The 20,875-nt window shown below is 47.8% G+C and overlaps 1 protein-coding gene across 3 annotated transcripts in view; it reads left to right on the forward strand.

Annotated features, from left to right (window-relative positions):
- HCFC1 (host cell factor C1) overlaps positions 1-20,875 on the forward strand; it is a 771,113-nt gene that overhangs the window by 474,295 nt on the left and 275,943 nt on the right. For all 3 annotated transcript variants that reach the window (XM_069645438.1, XM_069645439.1, XM_069645441.1), the window contains exon 16: positions 17,198-17,415. In XM_069645438.1, coding sequence (XP_069501539.1) covers positions 17,198-17,415 — 218 coding nt within the window. The remainder of the gene's footprint in view (positions 1-17,197; positions 17,416-20,875) is intronic.

Here is a 20,875-nt window from a genome sequence, read left to right on the forward strand (position 1 = left end):
ATTCAGGAATCTCAATTCTAGGTGTTTTTTTTTTTTTCTCCTGTCTTAGAGTGTACATTCGTATGCTCTTAATCCTGAGTGTTGTCATCGTGTCCTATTCTACAACCTGCTTGCCTCTGGCTCTTTTGCCTACTCAAGTGTCCTTCTGTTTCCCCCTTCAACCTTTCTCCTCTCCCACCCCCTCTATGGTGCTCTGTCTCTCCTATCTTTTCTAATTACTTCTCTATTGACTATCCTGCTCTCCTCACTGTCTGGTAGGAAGAAGTTTAAAAAGAACATCTTGGTCTCCAACCCAGGCTTCCCTATCGCTGACACCTATACCAGTGCCTCCTCCAAGGAAACTTTCACTGACATCCTCTTTGTCGTTACTTCGTCAGAACAATGGGCCCTTTATTTGGTCTCTGCTCTCTCCGTTCTCCTTCTCCCATTAATGGTGGCACCAGTTGGGACGCCCTCCTGGCCTCTTCCACTCCTCGAAGTCATCAATGTTTACTTAAATGGGACCGTCTTGGTCCAAGGCCCTGAGGCCAACCTTCACCTCTTTGATAGATGCTTCCTGCGCCTCATCAATTTCCTTTCTTCTCCTGCTGTCCCCTCCCCCTTTCCATGACTACCTTGCCTTCACCTTCCCTCTCTGCCCCTTCTTGGGCTCCCTGTACACCTCCGAAGGGCATACCTCTGATCTGTACCGCTCCCCGAAAGTCCTTCAAGGTTGGCAACCTTTTTCATATTACCACTCTAAATTCTCGCTCTGCTGTCAAACGCTTCTCTGAAATCTGCCGCCTCCTGGAAGAACTAGACCTCGATGTCCTCGGTCTCACCGAGACATGGTTGTTAGCAGAATTATATGCAATACCCTTTGGGAACACCACACACAATTAAGACTACAAGTGACAGTACACATTCATCTTTGGTACAAGCCTGTACAACACAATTAAAGTGGTAGCGATGGCTGAGTAGCCAGACTTATCTCAAAAGTATGTGTGCAGTATCAAATAGTTACACAAAGGACAGCAATTACTATGATTCAGGCAAACACTGACTCAAGGTTTTCAAGTAAAAGAATATACATTTTACCCTTCAGTTGTATAACATTACACTATTATAAACAGTTTAAAAATCACACTCTTAATACACCACACCACACCCAATAAGTTCCAGACAAGTTAAGCTCACAAAATGAAGTGGGAGCAAAATGGCACTCAGCAATTTAAAAGGGAGGGAAATTGAACCACACCAACCGGTAAGTACTCGGGTCAATTGAGCAAGAGGAACTACAGTGATAGAATCAGGTAGAAAAGACGTGGGGCCAAAGTCAAAGGGTCAAGTCTTTTGCTCAAGATCACACAGTTCAGGGTAATTTGCGGTAAAGTTCGTTTCACAGATTCCGGACGAGGTTGGTTGGTAGAAAAGTTGGTTCAAAGAGAAGGACAAGCCCTCGGATTGGAGAAAGATTTCAAACAAACAGCTGGATTTGCACAGTACCTTTTAAAACGGAGAGGAAGCTGTAGCTGAGGCGGACGGTCCTGGTAGTTCCTGCAGGCTCACGGTTCCTGAAGCGACTGTCGGACTGACGAGAAGTAGGAAGACTTGAGGGTCCTACACTACCCATGGAAGAAACCAGCAGCAGAGCAAAGCAAGAAATGAAAGGTGTGCTCCTTAAAACCCAAGCAGGGTCCGACCTTCCTGGCTATCTGGCCCACTGTAGCTCTGTACAGCAAATTCGACCAGAGGTGGGGTCCTGGTTTGCAGTTTGGGCGAAGAGGTTTCCTGAAGGATCTTCTGTTGTCTGATTCTGAAGATTCAGACCTGTAGCAGGGCTTCACCGGGTGGTTGTCATTGTAGGGGTCCTCTTCCATTTATTTTGTTCCAGTGGCGACTCTGCCTTTCCTGTCCCAGAGACCTGCTTTTTATGCAGGTTTCCCACATTCATACAGCCTGGCTGTCGATCACAGAGCAGGGTGGCTGTCCTGGCAAGGACAGTCACCTAGCCAATCAAACAGGAGTGTGACTTTGGTTACCAAGGGAACCCTTGGTAGGGGTCCTAAAACCCCTCCCTCACATCCTGCCTACCCAGACTTCCCTGCGCCTTAATGAGGGCTTCTGTGCAGAAGCCCGCGAAAAGACGCAAACAAAGGGACCAAACCTTTATGTTCGAGGCTAACATAATAGCCTAAAACAATACCACGTTTATGTAAGATAATCGCGGTACGAAAAGTAGGGTAGTTACCACTGCCACCAGCCAAGCCTTGATGTAAAGGGAGCGAAATAGTGCTCCAATAGAAACCGACAAAAAGGGATAAGAATGAACCCTTTCCAATACTCCATGTAAGATTGGGTGTACTGGGCCTGTGGGTTAAAGAGACTACATAAAGTTAATGGCAACTTTACATGTTTCTGGGAGACAGTAGTCAGTCCCAGAAAAATTGAGTCAGTGACAGTGGTAAGTCTAAAAGACAACCCTGTGTCACTGCACTGAAGGTGCTGTGTAACACACACACAACAATGATGCTCATGGAGTAGGTGAGGCTCCAGAGCCCAAGAACACACAAATGGTAAAAACACACACAGCAAAACATATGTAAGAGTGGGGAAAAAGGCTCACACACTTACCAGGTGAAAAAAAATAAACCCTAGAAATCCAGCAAAGCTGCTGAGGAACTCATTGGGTAAGGGAAATCAGCCATTTTATCTTCTCCCTTACAATGGTTCACGGCCAGCTCCGTCACCAGCTTGAACACGCTCCTACCCGACGGCTACAAGATCCTCTCCGTGCCCAGGCCCAACAGCTCTGGAGAGGGTGTAGCCCTGATCTTCCCCGAGTGGGTTCCTGCCTCTGTCACTCCCATGCAGGCCTACTCCTCCTTTGAATGCCTCATCTGCAGGCTCTCTCCCCTCGCCATTCCCTTACTATGGCTATTCTCTATCGGGCCACCTGGTCAGATCTCCTCTGGTTGACCGCTCCTCCTCACTCCTGGCCTCAACCACTCAACTCCTCCTTCTTGGAGACTTCACCATTGACATGGATGCCTCCCGTCCTCCCTCTGGACTCTTTCGTGACCTTTGCGACTCTCTCGCTCACTATTCTTCCCTCTGGCACAACACACTCTGCAGGGCACACTCTGGATGTCCTGATCTCCTCAGATCTTCCCCTCTGTCCCTCTCTCCACTCCTCTCCTGGAGAGATCACTTTCTCCTCACTCCCCCTACCCCTCAGGTAAAGCCACTTCCATCACTGTCACCCACCTTCTCGGTCATCCGACCCATGAAGCGTGTGTTAGTTGAGGCTTTCGCTGCCACCTTCTCACCCCATACTCCCCCTTTGGCTGACTCTCACCCTGACACAGCCCTCTCCACGCTGCTATATCTGATACTCTTTATCCATGCCCCTGTCATGAGAATCCGCTTTAAGCCCAAGGCCAAGTGCAGCTCATGGTACGACTCGGACCTCGTCACCTTAAAACTCATGTGCAGGGTGGCCGAGAGGAAATGGCGTGTTTCATATACATCCTCTGACAAACTGGCCTGCCACCTGCTCCCAAGGCAATACCGGCTCTGTCCAAACCAAGAAGAGAGCTCATATCCAAGCCTGTGTCTCTGCGGCATCTAACAACTCAGCTGAACTCTTTATAATCTGCAAGGAACTGGCCAATCCTGCTGCAGTCACTTCCTCTCCTGTCCCTTCCCAGGTCCTCTGCACGGCACTGGTCTCTCACTTCATCTCTAGAACTCAGGACATTCTGTCCTCACTCTGCTCCTATCCCCTCCCTCCCCCCTACTCCTTGCTCTTCCTCTAGCCCCTCTGCAGCCACCTCTCCTCCCTCCTTCTCTGCCTTTCCCCTGTTCTCTGCAGACGAGGTTTCTAGACGAGTCCGATCTATGAAAGTCTTGTGTAAACCGGTTCACCCCTGTTCCTCAAGTTATTAAGGACCACATAGATTCCCTGGCTCCCCCCACTGGCTGATTTCTGCAATCAATTTTTCGTCACTGGAGTCTTCCCATCCGCCCTGAAGCACTCCCTTGTGCACTCTCTTCTTAAGAAACCCTCTGCCGACTCCTCCTGCCCGGCTAACTATCGCCCAATCTCCATCACTTCCTTCCTGGGCAAGCTCCCGGAGAAACTAGCCATCTCCCAGCTCAATATCCACACCAAAGCTGTTGGTTGTTTTCATGATCATCAGTCTGACTTCAGAGCTGCCAAAAGCATGCAAACTGCTCTCTTATGCTTCTGTGAAGACCTGCTCTGCAACCTTGACGCTAACGCACCCTGTGTCCTCATCCTGCTTGATCCCGCTTCTGCCTTTGACACGGTTAACCATGCCATCCTGCTCAACTGTCTGTGATAACCTAGGGATCACTGGTCAGGCTCTGGCATGGCTGACTTCTTTCCTCTCTGACCGACCCTCTCCGGTCCAACTTGGGTCCTTCCTTTCTGCTATCTTATTCTCTACCTGTGGTGTCCCCCAGGGGTCTAACCTCTCTCCCTGGCTGTTCAACCAATACCTTGCACTCCTTGCCCATCGCATCGCCGCTCTCTGCCCCAACTTTCAGTGCTATGCAGATGACGCCCAGCCAATTTTTAGGCTACCCTCTGCCTCCTCCTCTCCTTCCCTTATCTCCGACTGTCAGGAATGGTGTGCCGCCAATGACCTCTGCCTTAATGCCATTAAAACTGAGATTCTGCTCATCGGCACACCGGCTTCCTCCTTTCCTGCAGCTCTCTGGCCGGCCTCTCTTGGCCCTCTTCCTGCTCCCACCTGCAAGGCAAAAAAAACCTCGGTGTCATCTTCGACTCCACACTCTCCTTCTCCCCTCACATCTCTGACGTCACTAAGAATCACAATACCAGCTGCACCTGCTCAAAGGTATTCTTCCTTTCATCTCCTTCCCCCAGAAGCTCACTGTCTCTAGAGCCCTGGTTCTCTAGGCTGGACTACTCCAACAGCCTCTTTCTAAATCTGCCTGCTTCTATTCTCCGCCCTCTGCAACTTATCCGGAGCAGGACTGCAAGACTTGCCCTTGGCCTCAAGCCCAGGGATCGTATCTCCCCTGGACTGAAATCTCTGCACTGGCTCCCAGTGGTTGCGAGGATTAAGTTCATAACCCTCTGCATCGTCCACAAGGCCTTCTGGGGCCTCAATACCTTCAACTCTCTCTCTCCCTAAATATCTTCCTTCTTGAGCTCTCCGTTCATCCGTCTCAACTCACTCAGCGTCCGTCGCTTCTCTAAGCAACGAGTAAGTGGTAGATCTTTCTTCGGCTGGTGCCTCCCTCTGGAACAGCCTCCCTAAAACTTGACGAGAATAATCTCTTCTTCCGGAAGTACCTCAAATCCTTTCTTTGCTTCTGCTTTCTCTCCTCTCCCCTGCTGAATTCCTGACTGAGACTGCACTGGTTACCTGGCCACCCTCTGATCTAGGGCCCAGGTCTCCTCCCCGATTATTTACATACCTGCACTGCCTCCCTGGTGGGGACTGTTGTCTGTATCCCTACAGCCCTCCTCCCAGCACTTGACACCTGATGTCTGCACTTATCCTTGCACTTGCCACCAGCTGGCCGTATCTTTATTTTATTAATTATTATTCTATTTATTCAAAGTATCCCATGTACTGCACTGTCCCCTTGCCCCCCGCACTTTTCCTCCTTCCCCTGCGTGATCTGAATGACACCCGGCCCTAGTAAGATCGTTGTCTGTCCTCCCTCTGTTCCCCCTCCCTTGCCTCGTCGCGCCTTGAAACACTTGTGTATAGGCACGTTTTAAATGCCATATCATATGTATTTTATTCAGTGCTCTCCCATTCATGCCAGCCTCGTTGTCACTCACCCAGCAGGGTGGCTGTGCTTACCGGACAATCAGCCAATCACCACAGAGTGCATTTGGGTCTCATAGGAGACTAAGCACAGGGAGTTTTGGGCACCTCCCTCACTTCCTGCCCACCCCAGACACTCGGGCGCCAGAGGCGGTCTTCACTCCTTCTTGAAGCCCGCTAAAGGCGAATGAACAAAGAGACCAAACCTGGTTTGGCGCGCAGAAAAGCTCTAGAAGGACCTTTCCACAAAGAAATGGCGAAAAAAGACCAGGACCTGTTTTTACAGAGGGGGTTCAGACGCCATCTTGAAAAACATGGCTCCCGTGATTTAACATTACCGGAGCTACGCATAGTTTGCAGTCGGGAAAAATCATGGTAGTTCGTTGTAAGACCACTGCCACCAGCCATTCTGAGAGGAAAGGGTAGCATTTCACTGCTACAGGATTATCTAGACACGGGAGACTTAAGTAAGCCCCCCTGCACTCTATTGTAAGATAGGGTGTGCTGGGTCTAGGAATTTGACTAGTAACGTCAATTTCACTTTACTTACTCTGGGAAACAGTAGCTTATCTCAGGGAAGGTATTTAAACCTTGGGAAAGCCTGAAATGCTTCCCTGTGCCACTGCACTGAGGGTGTTGTGACACAAATGAAAAGATACCTATGGAGTTGTTTAGACTCCATAACCAAAGAAAATAGAGGTAAAACGCATATCAAAATACTTGAGTGGGAAACGGGTTCACACTCTCTCCAGTTAAAAAAAAAATCAAGTCTTCCAAATCCAGCAACGTTGCTGGGGGTCTCTAAGGTGAAGGGAAATTAGCACATTTTTGAGAATTCTCCCTAAAACCCCAAGCCTGAAAAAGTACCTTTGGTTAGAAGAAAGGGGTCCAGCTAGATTCTATCTTGCTACAGCCAAGCAGACCCTGTCCTTGAACCTCAGTCGTGGGGACAAGAGGGAGGATGTCTGCAGGGCTCCTGCAGCAGTACTCTGGAAGGGCGTTGGCAGCTACAGTTTTTTCAGCCGCACTTTGCGGTTTCAGCGCTTTGCAAACAGCACTGATGCAGAAAGATGTACACCAGTTGGACTTTACTTGCTCCTCTCGGTCCTGTGCTCTGGTGAGGGTCCTCGATCACGATTTCCTGCTTCTGGGGGGTCCATAGGAGGCTCCTGGAGCTTTTGGCTGGATTCATTCTGCAGCAAACATTGCACTAGACCATGGTCACTCGACCCCTGGCATTGGGCTTATGTAGCAACGGAGAGTCACAGCAAGTTAGGAATTGCGCCAAGTGAAGTTTGTCTCGGTGGGGTGGAGGGGTTAGTTGGTCCCACTAACACAAGGGGGGAAAAGTTGTTCCTGAGGATCTTCTCTGTCGAGGTGAAAAAAGGTCAGCACAGCAGCATGGCTTCAGCGTGCAATTGAAGGAACAGGAGGTTGCGGCAGGCTTCTCTTCATGGTTTCGTCTTACGATGTTGCTTCTCATGGTGAACTCTGTCTGTATTCCCAAGAACCTCTCCTTTTTTAAGCAAGATGTCCCATTAATGCACAGCCTAGGCTGTCAATCACCCAGCAGGGTGGCTGTCCTTTCAGGACAGCCAGCCGGCCAATCAGGACTGGTGTCATTCAGGCATTCCTAGAGACAAAGGACGGGGGTGTTTTGGTGCCCTCCCTCACATCGTGTCCTTCCAGACACACTGGAGAAGGGGGTGGGCTACAGGGCTGAAACCCGCCAAAGGCAAGACTAACAAAAGGCTCAAACCTGTGTCAACGCACAGAGTAAAAGACAAGCAAGACCTCACAAATAGAAAATGGTGAAAAAGAAGACTGGGGCCTATTTGACACAATGGTCCCCCCTGGGTGCTGTACTGCAGCCGATAGTTCAGCTAGTGGTAGAAAAGCACAATGGTAGGAAAATTAAACCACTGCCACCCGCTGTTTAAAGTAGTGAGTGTAGCAAAAAATGGTTACATGAGAAAGTAGGATAAGGGGCAACTAAGTAACCCACCAACACGCCACATAAGATGGGTTGTGCTTGACATACAAAGAGAAAAGGTAAGTGAAGTCAATTTCACTTTACTAATATTTGAAACAGTAGTTCACACAAGAAAAGGTACTTAAACCTTATGAGAAATCTAAAGGATTTCTCTGACAGTGCACTAAGGTGCTGTCACCATCCAAAATTTAGATGCCTATGGAGTTTATCAGACTCCAAAAACAGTGCAAACGCATAATCAAAATTGGGTCAAAACACAGAGTAAGAAAAAGGTCTCACTCCAGGGTTCAAATTAAAAAGTCCTAAAGTCCGGCAAAAGAGCTAGGGGTCTCTAAGTTGGGAGGAATTTAGCACTGAACTGAAAATTCTTATCAACACCCAGGATCTGCATCGCTGCAACATCCCAGAATCCAGCTGGACCACTCTTCAACCCACAGGTACTGTTTAGACTTGGGGTACTTACCCCAGTGTCTTTAGGTTTGCTCTTCTCCAGCATGGGGTCTGGCATGGATTTGCATGCTCATGAATATTCCCCGTCAGACTGGGAATCCTTGAAAAACTGTTTCACTTTCTTTTATAACCTGTCTGTCTCCTATCAACCAATCGCTGAGCTTTGGGTCACACTGCCCCCAGCCAATGACTGCCATCTCCCTTAGCCCCTCCATTGGCAGCCATCTTCAGATTTTTCCTGCACGTTTAATGGTTGTCCTCCCATTTCGCTCTTCCAGCTTCTGTTTTTTCGTGTTTTATTTTTGGTAGGAAAACTGTTTTTCAGTCAATCAAGCCTGTGTCCTCCATTGCATCATCTTCCCATTAATGGGACTCTGTTTTTCGGCATCTCATCGATACTCTAGGGCAGAAATCGAGTGGTGGTCTTGGAAGTTTCGTGAAGCCCTTCAGGCCTATCATAGTCTCGTCAGCATCAGTCTCCTGCCATCGCTCCAGCGCTTCGTCGAAGAGAAAGTCAGCTACCCCATCTAAGTTGCATGAGAAGCCAGAGGAGGCCAAGCAGGACAAGGTGTCGCTCTTTTAGCGAAGGCCCAGGTGGATCTGGCCAAGATGTCTTCTTCCATTGAGCTAGTTGCTGCTGCCCTCTTGAAGGCGAGGGGCGGGGGGGGGGCTAACCTGGTCCAGGGGGTCCCGGCAGCAGCAATGGTGGTCCTTCCTCCCAAGTCGGATGGCTTTGCTTAGCTAGTGGAGAAGACTCCGGAGAGGAGGATGCCGGGCCTCAGCCCGAGCTGACCCCTCAGGACCCGAGGGGCGTGGAGGAGCTTCAGGGCACAGATATTGTTGTCCGATGAAGACGTTGTTTCCATCCACACCATCATGGAGGAGATGGGTGACGACGAGAACATCGAGGAATCGTCCACCAGAGGCAACGGCGACAAGGCATGGGGTGATGACATAGGCGCTGGGCTCAGTGACCTTACCCCCTGCTCTTCCCCGAGAGACCTGTTGCAGGATAGTCTGTCAACCCTCCACACACTGCTGTCGGGAGATTCAGAGGAGGATGCCGACGGCACCACCACCAGCAGCAACTCCACCAGCGACGTCCCTGTTGCCAACGGAAGCACCGCAGCCGAAGAAAAGGAGACATCCTACGCCTCCACTCCAAACGTCACCGACCTCCCCCTAATACACCACCAATTCACCCCCCCCCCCCCCCCAAAGGACACGGGGACGGACACGGCTACGATGCACACCAGTGGAACTTTCTGCCACCGAGGGCCTCCCCACCGGACGAAGTGGAATCTTTGCACTCCATGATCGCCCGTGCATCGAACTTTGCTCACACCGAAGGTTTCCAGTACCAATGCCAGGAGGCAAAGCGGAAGACCATTCCATCAGTAACACTCCTGGACGATGTCTGGGATGAGGGGCTGGTGCTCCTTAAGAACCCGGCCCCGGAGAAGAGGGATTGGTTGGAGTAGTAGTATAGGGTGCCGGACTTGACGCCCAAATGTCTGAGGGTACAACCATTGCCAGACTCAGTGGTTTCGGCTACGGCAAACAAGAAGTTGTCCAACCCGTCGTCATCTGATACCCCAGGCAGCGAAGGGAAGATGTTGGACGCCGTGGGATGGAAGGTCATTTACTTAGCAGCGACGATGGTCAAAGCGCTCAACGCTTTAGCAATCCTGGCCAGGTACGACTGGGGCCTATGGTACAAGATGACTCCGATCCTGGACATCGTCCCAGAGGACAAGCACATAGAGGCAATGGAGATTCTTCAGGAAGGCAAGGTGGCGTCAGACCACGCCATCACCATGGCCCTGGGCATTGCGGACACAGGGTTCAACCAGATGGGTAACAGGGTTTGCCTCTGTCTTTGTGGCTGGCTGAAGGCCACCAACATCAGACAAGTGGTCCAGTCGAGGTTCCTGGACATGCTGTTTGGAGACAACCTTTTCAGCAAGGCAGTCGACGAGTCTCTTCAGGCCATCAAAACAGACACGGACGCCCGTCCGTCCTTTTGTCTCTCAGGAGGAAAGTCGGGGAGGTCTTTGAAGAGTTTCTGCGGTGGTTCATCCTTACTGCCAACCCTCCTGTTCAACGACCCAGGAAGCCTACAGGGGTTGCTCCAAGGCCTTCGGAGTTGGCTGCCGTCGTCAAGGTTCCCAGGGCGGCACACCGGCCTCCAAGGAGGACTGAACCTGCCAGGACGTCTGGCCCCCCGTAACCAGAGTTAAGGGAGAAGGAGAGTCGGCCAAGCAACCTGTTCTCTTGAAAGTGAGCCTGGTGAGGAAGTAAGAGCAATTGCTTCTGTTGAGCCTTGCCACCTCCCGTGGTTGTGTATGTATGTACTGCTGTGTATTCTTTATTCATGAGCATGTGAATCCATGCCAGGCCCCATGCTGGAGAAGGAACTTACCTGTAACCAGGCCTACAGATAGGGCGCGTACTTGGCCTTTTTACGCGTGAAAACCTTGTAAATACGGCAGTTTTATTATTTTCCTGTGTATATTTACACACAGGGTTAGAGCAGAGGGCAGTGCAAAGGTCAGGTTACTTGACAGAAACCAGAAGGCTTCTTGTGATTGTTATCTACCTGGATGTTAGTGCAAGCTATGGATAAACGCCTCAGAAGCCTTTCAAAAAAAGAAACTGCACACTGATAAAAGGAATGGTTTCTTCCCATTCAGCTTCTGCTTTGTTGATGCTCATGGAACAAACAATCACTGCATATTTATTTTACTAGCATTTTAGGATTGTAAAATTAATAAGATGGAAAACTAAGTTGCAATTGAGAATTAATATTTTGTAACAAATTATGCTTTTTTTCAAATGAAAACAAACCAGTATTGCACCATTGTATTTTTCAGAGTTCCTGTGCTGTGTGCATAATCGTGCAGAGGCAGATACTTTTCACACTTATTTAATTTGCACTCTAATTATAAAAAGTGTCTAAAATGATGACTATGCACGGTCTAGTTTACATCCATTCAACCTTGCAATCAATGGGGTACATTATTATAAATGGTCAGTGGCAGCAGCATCCTTGTTCAAGGGTGAGTGATTGTCATTACACCAATCACAGGTGTTCTAGCCTCTCAAATCTACAAAACCTGACTCTCCAGGAAGTGCAAGTGCAAGTGCTGTTCAAAATTAGTTACGTTTGTAATTGAAATAGAAACACAGCAAAACCTGTCCCTGTGATAATCCAGATCGGTATTTAACTTTATGTAGCGATTGGCTCGTCCAACATCTAGGCACTGTAATTATTATAACTCAGTCGATACTCCGTTAACCGACCTCTGAAGGATGTTCACGTTGCTGTGATCTGTGCGTGATCTGTAGGTTGCAGATTCGAAACCCGCAAAGGCCAACTCAGCCTTGCGACCTTTTGAGGTAGCTAAAGTTGTACCAATTTCGGTTTGGTGATTATTGTGATAATTATGTTCTATGTACAGCACTTTGCAAAAAGCACTATATAAATAATCATTTAACCATGAGATTAGATATAGAATTTAGCATTGGGTCCTTGCCTCTTTGCACTGTTGTATCATAACATTGGCATACCATTAGGAAGTAATAGCTCCAGGAAACAAGGACTTCATTAAAGATCAAAAGACAATTCTGCTATCGAACCTCAAAACGCACAATACAATTCATGCTTGCTTTACTAAGTAATTGGCTAGGTTTTTGAGTTTTCAACATTTAAATATATACAGGAGAGATCAAATGGCCAGACCTTAGAGAAATAATGGAAGGTGTATTCTGTCACAATGCAGAAAGCTGCCACATAGTAATGATTTCCACACAGTTTTTGCACATGTCGGCTGGATGTCCCATATATTTTACTCTTGCAAAGGAGAAAAGTCATTTTTACTCTCTTAAAATCACATTTACTCTCAAAGTTTAAAAATCGGGAGTAAAATACTCCCACCACAATATCTTATCTGGAGCACTGCCTGTGTAACTGTTGTTCTCCAGCATGGGTCTGGCATGGATTCACATGCAAACCCTCCCGGCGCCTCTGCGTCTCTTCTGGGTCCTACTGCCACTTTACATGCTACCAAATCTAAAGATGGCTGCCAGAGGAGGGGTTTAGGGACCGGCAGTCATTGGCTGGGGGCAATGCGACCCAGAGCTCAGGGATTGGGTTATAGGAGAAAGATAGTTTATGAACGAAAGTGAAACTGTTTTTGCTTTTACCGAGGATTCCCGCCATGACGGAATATTCATGAGCATGTGAATCCTTGCCAGACCCATTCTGAAGAAGTTACAGGTATGTGCGACTTTATGTCCTTGTCTTTCATCAATTGTTCTCTTCATTTGTGTTTTATCGGCACATGTGCAACCTTCAACTTTCAAATGACAGTCCCTTTCCCTTTAACATCAACCAGACTTTTGTTTCCCTAGATAAATCACCGTCTTTGTTAATTAGTTTTCCATCATCTCTTTCCTGCAGCCCAAGGCTGTTATCAACGCCTCTTCTGCTCCTCCCCAACTCTGTAGTTCATGCGGGAGGAGCTGGGGTGGGGGAGGGACGGGGACAGGTAACTAGTTAGCATGGAGGAGTCTTGTTCGTTATCGGAATTAACCAGACAAATCGCTCCACCAACTATGAACAGCCATGCACCTGGGAGGGTCGCAGGCTGCTTTCTGGCAATTTGAAGGTGTCTTTCCTCCGCTTGCTTGGCTTTGCTCGTCGAGTGCTCACGGCCTCCCGAAAGCATGGAAATCTTGCCTGGCTTTCTCTTGGTCCTCTCAACTGTCGATTAGCATGTTGGCCTGCCACAGCCTGGTTTGCATCAGCCTGGGAAGAGCTGTTCCTTCGCGTACTTGGCCTTGCTCAAAGTGAGCCTGTGCGTGCCACCTTTTATCTTCACAGGGAGTGTTTAATGAGTGGCAGGTCTACATTGTTAGAGCTACGTGCCTGACCCTGCCTAACCTCGTTCCAGGGAGCGACGCAATGCATTTCGGGGTAATCTTTCTAACCTCATTCCTCATCTCCTTGGTCCCGTACTTTTGCTGTGACAAAGGGGGAGGAATTATGGCAGTTTCCCATAGAAATAAGCAGGGATAGGGGTTAGATGGGTTGTTGAAAAAGGGAATACCATGTCTCACCATAGGGTGCTTCTCCCCCACTCCCTGAGGACCCCCTACCTAGGTGATCCTCCCTAGCTTGTCCACCCCCATGGTCTGGATCCAACAGCGATGGCCTTTCTCTGGCCAACCAAGTATGGTACACCCGGGGTCTAGGTTGTGAAACACCCTCAGGTTTTGTGCACCTGATATTGGCGGTTTGCCACCCAGCTAGGTCAAGGCAAGTTGAGGGATGGCTCTAAATGCAGGTCCTCTCAACACTAGTGAGTCTCACCAGCCTCTGGGTAGAGGTCATATTTGGGACCCCAGGTAGCTTGAAAGGAATGGTTAAAACGGGCTTCAGTTACACAGCAGGCTCTCCGGTCGTTGGAATCAATTGCAGCGTCTTCATCTTGCTCTTCGGATTTGCTTCCACTGGTCAACTTGTCAGTAGCTTCCAGAATCAGACCCCTATCCAGGAACCCAAGTACAACTTCTGTGGTCTGTCCAATCCAGACAGCCAGCCCACCATTAGGAGCTGGTTCCTTTCAGGCAGACTGCAGAGTTTGACTCCTCCCTTACTTCCTGCCTTTACAGACAGTTTGGATCCTTCACAGGAAACACAAAGGGTTCCTGCTAAAGACAAAATTTCAACCAGGACCTCCCCACCTCGGACGGCAGAGGAAGACCCAAGAAACCAGCATTCTCCAAAATGGTGACAGAATGTTGGCGTCTTCCTTTTATCCGAATTGTGACCCTCCTGTGCGTTACTGCGGCTTTCTTGACAGCCTTTGCCTGCTAGGGAAAATGTTAATTTCTGTGCTAACTCCCTTCTACCATAGAGACCCCCAGCCCTTTTCCAGCTTTCAATTTTTATACTGGAGAATGAGACCTTTTCCCCACTCTCTAATGTATTTTTCTCTGATTTGAACCCCGTGTGTGTTTTGGTTTTGTAGTCTGACAAACTCCATGGGCATCTTTTTGTGTTGTGACACACAGCAACCTCAGTGCAGTGTCACAGTGAAATCCTTTGGATTTCTGCCAAGTTTTGAATACCTTATTTTGGATAAACTGTTTCCAAGAGTAGAAAGTGAAATTGACTTTACTTACCTTTTTCTCTTTGTAGACCCAGCTCCTACTGTAGACCCAGCACACACTCTTACATAGTGCTGGAGGGGTAACTTAGTATCCTCTTTGTCTGCCTTCTCGTCTAACATTTCTGTGACTGTTTCTACAATTAATGGCTGGTGGCAGTTTATTTTTCCTACCATTGTTTGTTTTTACTGCAGACTGAATCCTCAGCTGCAGGATTGCACCCATGGGTGCCCATTTTCTCAAAATGGTTTGGGTATTCTTTTTTTCACCATTTCTTGTTGGAAAGGTCCTTGAGTTTTACTCTGTGCGCCAAACTAGGTTTGGTCCCTTTGTTCATTTTGTCTTTGGTCGGATTCACTGGTGAAGCCCGCCTCTGGCTCCAGCATGTCTGGCAGGGTAGGAAGCGAGGGTGGTCCTGTAACTCCCTGTGCTTGGTCTCCTTGGTTACAGGAATACACTCAAAGGTGATCGGCTGTGAGTGACAGCTAGGCGGCGAATGAATGTTAACGACTTGCATAAAAGGCAAGGTCTTTTGCAAGGAAGGAGAGTTGACCACTGGACGAAGGAAGCAAAGAAACTGGAAGAGAAGCTTGCTACACTCTCCTGGACCGTTGGTTTGCCTGGTGAAGTCCTGCTGCAGTGCTTAAGCTCAGAATTTCTAATCGATTAGAGAAGCTCAAAGGATGGCTTTTCCCCTTGGGTTGTTGGGACCAACTGACCCCGAGACGAACTTGACTGGAACCTCCTCTATCTGCTGGCTGTTCTTCTTCACTGCTGCTGGAACCGCGTGCCAGGGGACAGGAACACTAGAATCGAGTTTATTGCCTTTTAATCTGGACTCGAGCTCCAGGAAGATCCTCCAGACTCCCTTGAAGGACTAAACAAGCCTGAGCCACCTCAACCATGCTGGACCCCAGAAGCAAGGAAGGCCCACAAGGTGTCCAAGAAGTGCAGTGGTGCTATTTGCGAGTAGCTGAAACCATGAAGTGCTGCTGATCTGAATTGTGCCCATTGCTGCTGCTGACCTTCATACCATAGTGCAGGAGTCGCCAGATGGCCTCCCTCTTGTCCCCATGACTGAGGCCCAAGAACAGGATCGGCAAGACTACAACAGGAACAGAATCCAGCTGGAACCTTTTCTTCAGACTCAAGGTACTGTGTAACTAGGGGTACTTGCCTCTTGTTGTGTGTTGCTTGCGTGCTCTCACTATTGACATGCATTGCCTGCCCTTTGCAGGGTAGCTTGCATCTTTGCTTTTCACAAGCCTCCCAGCTTGTGGCCCAACAGTGATTCTTTTTACTATAAAACTCTTTAACATTGTGCAAGACTTGTGCTACCTTCAAGAAGTGCCTCAGCTTCCCTAGACTTTGCTCAATTGACATTGGCTGTCCTGGCTCCCTGAAGACTCTTCTTGCCCTCTGTGTTTAACTGTCTCTCAAAGTCATACATAACCTGTACAAGTGGGAAAGTTAACCTATATTTCATTGGGGATTGAAAAGTACTTACCTGTTTTGAGAAACATGTTAACCATTGTTCCCTTCCCTAACCTTTCCCTTTTTCTACAACTTCAGTATTCCCTTTAAGTGTAAAGTGATATATTAATGTCCAGTGTCATAGCAATTGAAGGATTGTAGGTGTAAGGAAGTGTGTAGGAAGTGTGGGTGTGACCTCTCAAAAGGGTATCTACTTACTTGACTGAACAAGTGTATTTTTGAAGTGTTTTTAAGTGTTGCATAGTCCTCCCTACTAAAGAAGGCTGATTTTAAAACCGACTGTTAAATTAATAATAATTTTAATCAAGAAACCTTGAGTATAAGTGTTATTTGAATACATGTCACTGTGAATCTGTTACAACACTGCAGCTCACATTGACCACTCTTGAGATAAGCCTGGGTGCTCAGTCACTCTACGAATTTGTGTAGTACAGACCTATACCAAATGTTGGGTTACCTATTGCCAAGAGGACAAGGCTAGGGTAGTCTCCCACAGGGTTACTACAGAAAATCTTGCCTAACAGCGAGTAATAGGACTAAATAAGTTATTAATGTGTAACCACTGCCACCCGTCACAATAGTCCTTGTTATTGTAACAAAAATGTTACTAGGTCAGTGAGAAAAGGGGATACCATGCATCTCCCCATCACTTCTTATAAGGTTGGGTTTGTGCGTCTTGCATATTAAATGTAAAGGTGACGGAAATTCCACTTCTAAGTTAAGTAAAGATGAATTAAAAAGGGAAGCCCAAAGACAACCCAACACTGCACATAAGATGCTGTGTGCTGCCATAGTAAAACAGTCATCCCAAAAGTTAAAGGGAACTATAAATCCAAGCACACACTATCGAGAGACCTAAAAAGAGTGAAAGAAGGGGTGAGCGGGGAAAATAATCACCAAGTTCAGCAGAAAGTTCTGGGGTTGACACAGGTGAGGAAGATTTAAATATGAAAATCTTACCTAACTGAAAACACCACGGTTAAAATAGCTGTGAAAATAGCTGCGAATATAACATGGGAAACTGGCTCTGCAGGGGTGGCAGTTAACGAAAAAGCTGGCTATTGGCTTTGTTCATGTCCCTGCTATTCCAAGAAAATGGATGAAAGGAGACTATGAAATTAGGAGTACCATAATATGTATGCTGAGTAACTGTTGCATATGTTTTTCATAATTTACCCATGTGTTTATTACCTTTTTGTTTACATCTTTTCTTTTGATGGGCAGACAATTGATTTCGGAGACCCATTCACTGATGTAAATACTTGTTTTTATTCAGGAGTAACCACACTTGGCACTGTAACTGGAACAGTTTCATCCAGCCTGGCTGGAGCTGGTATACACACAAACGCGTCCCTTGCCACGCCAATCACCACTCTTGGCACCATTGCTACTTTGTCCAGTCAGGTGATCAATCCTGGTTCCATGACCGTCTCTGCTGCACAGACCACCCTCACAGCCGCCACAGGCCTGACTACCCCTACAATTACCATGCAGGTACGTTGCAGCATATTATACTTTGAGTAGTTTAAGGACCCTGTCTTGATGGCATCCCTTGCCTTGGAGCACTTGTACACCTAATAAAACATTGCTTAATGGTGCAGAAGATTTATAGTTTTCAGTGCCTCGCCCAGCATTGTAAACCATACTACAGTTATATGGTGCATATTTTTGAACGGAAGGCCCCTCAAACACTGTTGCGAGACATGATGCATTTTATTTTCTACATTTGGTTAAGCAGACTTTCGCCATTGGTTAAAGACTTCAAAAGACTAATGATAACTATTTGGGTCCTTTGAGCCCAAGATAAATTATCTCCTTATGGGAGGTTCTCCACACATCTGTCTGAGGCTATGAAGGCGAACGTTACTGTACCTCTGGCAGTAAGCAGCATTGTATGTTTTTGCTTTTAACGGTTGTTGGTTAGACATGCACCACCTCTGGTAAGTGTTATGAAAATGTCCAACCTAATGGCAAGATGGTATCGAAGTTGGACCAAAACCCTCAATTGGTAACATAGCTAAACTGTAATGTGTTATTCTTATTCTGCACAAGAGAAGATACTACACATTTCCTATGTTGTGTTATAGTGATTTATACCATGCACCTCTACCATTTGCATGACCTCCAGGCGCTTACGTGGCTCTGTAAGAAAAGTGGGTGTGGTTGGTTAATGGAGTGGGGAAGAGGGATAGACTAGCGGTTGTGCTCTTCTGTTGATACTAGCAGAACCAGGAGATATTGGCATCTGTGCATGTGAGCTTTCTGTCTGTACTTTTCTGTATGCACTGGGCTTGTTGTGCACTGAGTGGTAGTGTCCAGTGTCTGGGTTATTTGTATATGGCAACCATTTGATTTTGTGGGTGTTGTGGTTTGCGAGGTTTTGGGTGTTTGATGTCCCTTTATGGCATGGGCAGTAGGTGAGAGGTATGCAGGGTGTGGAAAAGAGGAGGGAGTGGTTAGTTGGTTTCTGTTTTGCTCTGGGGGTGTGGTGGATTTATTGTTGGTTCTTTAATCCATATTGCCCAATGTTTGTTTTGGTCCCAGAGTATGGTTTGTGCGGGTGCACATTTTTTCAATTCTCTCATTGAGTTGAATAGCCAGGTTTCCAGTCGTTTTATGAAAGTTGTCGTCTTCCTTCCTTATTGGGTAAGGAGTTAAATAGGTTAAATAGTTTGGCTGTTGTAAAGGTGTCGAAGGAAGCTGTCACAAAGGGGGCATGGTTTTGGTTATAAACCTTTATTTCTTAAATAAAATACCTCATTGTCCCCACCTCCTAAGAGGTTCACCTGCCTCGAACTAAAATCAAATTGTCTATGTCCATCAAATTAAAGTTCCCCCGGCCTGTGTCAAATCCTGCTCTAACCCTCACACTATAACGTTCAGGCGAATGGCTCTCTTCTACTGCTTCTTGAACAGTGTCTAACAAATGGTTTCTTTCAACAGAAAATACCAGCGTAATGTCTCCCTTCCCCTGCCACTCTCAGCCCTGTGCCAAGAGAACATCTTTCGCCTGACGTTACTTTCTACAGTTCACCACAGGGTTTGGGGTAGGCGGGGGTACTTTCTACAGTTGACCACAGGGTTTGGGGTGGGCGGGGGGAGAGGGGAAGGACTCCCTTCCCCTGACGAAACCCAGAGAAGGACTGCCTTCTACTGGTATTGTTTGGTACAGTTCTTTCTCACTGTTAGGGTTTCAAACCCTTCTCTGGAGGCCAGTGGTTTCCTCACTACCACTGTTAAGTTGTTGTGCATTTGTATAGCGCCATATGTACCATTTGGAATGATCTGAAAGGGCTTTGGGTTGAGCACCCTCGAGGACCGTGGTCTAAATCAGTGCAGTATATAGTGCTTGGATGCCCATTGTATGTGTGCAGCCAGAGTGGTGTGTGCAGGATGGCTGCATGCTAATAAGTGTGGTGCAGTGGATGTGAGATCAGTGTAATGTGTGCAGTAAGGAGGGTGGTTTCCAAGTCTGCATTCTGGCTGCTGTGGAGCATGTGTTGGAGATTGTATGCTGCTAGGCTGAACTGATTGAGGGGTATAACTGCGTTCTATTGTTTGTTGATGTAAAGTGGAGAGTGAGCATATTAGTAGGAATGAGTGTCTGGTTGTCGGTGGATGGCCTCATTACTTGGGATGTTTTTGGAGCTCAGTGCGCTGACGTGTCTACCCTGGTGGTTCGTGGTAGTGGATTTATGATATGATTGGTTATTTATAACACGCTTAATACTCATAGGTTTCTAAGCGCGGACCCGAGGATTGAACCTGTCTTGCTCAGTGTTGTCTTGCTTCCAAGGCGAGCATGTTGCTCCTGCGCTATCCTCCCGAGACATTCCCCATCTCTAGGTATTCCATTTCAGAGAGATAAACTGGTTGGTGGGCTAAGTAGTGTTCTGATGCTTGTTGATCTGTTTAGAATCACACGCTTTGCATATAGTACGACATCTAGTGGTAATCGCAGAGTATTGCAGCTTTCTTTCGAGGATCGAAATGGGACGTCGATATGGTCGTGACTGTAACACTGTCTAACGTGATGTGTGCCCAAAATCCCTCGCGCGTCGAGGTTCCTCAGATAGTTTTTTTCCGCCCAACTAGTTGAACGTCTTGGGCGGAACTCGCAAGAGTTTATATTGCTTAATAGTTACTTTGTTGTCCCTCGACCGATGGTCGTGTAGACTTTCACTCTTCACCTGCTTTGTCGACCCCTACGCCAAAGATATACACTGCTGTTCGGTGACTAGTGCATCGAAAGACTGTCGACCACGTGGCCTCGGGCCTCTGGCCAGTCCCGTACAGTACGCAGAGTGTGGCCCATGGGTTGATTCTTTGAGAATGCATTTCCTTTTCCCCTCTTCGCCTTTCTGGTCTGGCTGCCTTTTACATCTTCTATGGAGAGTACTCCATTTAAATGTCCGTCATGCAACGGAAAGTACCCCTGGAAAAAGACCCGTGGCAAATGCAATAGGTGCTTACCTTGTGACCACAACAAGCGTTCCTGTGAGTCCTGCAAACTCTTTCGTCCTAAGACGTTAAAAGATAGGCGGACAAAGCGTCGGGCGGCCTACATAATGCAAGCCAAAAGTTGTTTCCCCGTTGGTGCTGTCGCCTCGGATCACAAGGACTCTAGCGGCAGCCATAGCTCCGATTTGTAGGGCCCTAGACCTTTCGGTGGAACCCTCTGGTTCCCAGATGCCCACCCCCAACAGACTACCGGTACTGTGTTTGGGTGTTCATTAACATACGCACCACCCAAGGAAAAGCACACGACCCCCAGAGCCTCCTCGACGGATAAGTCGATGAAGCACCAAACACCAAAAGGCCTGCCGAAAACTTAAATGGTTCCTGCCGAACCTCGCAGTACGGCGCCCTCCCCGCAACAGTTTTCTCAGCATGCGACTGGGCATTCTACTCATAAGGGCGTTCCCACAAAAAGGACACGAGTGCCGACACGGCA

The sequence above is a fragment of the Ambystoma mexicanum genome, chromosome 2p (genome assembly GCF_040938575.1).
Source record: "Ambystoma mexicanum isolate Mex_15411 chromosome 2p, UKY_AmexF1_1, whole genome shotgun sequence".
Classification (NCBI taxonomy): domain Eukaryota; kingdom Metazoa; phylum Chordata; class Amphibia; order Caudata; family Ambystomatidae; genus Ambystoma; species Ambystoma mexicanum.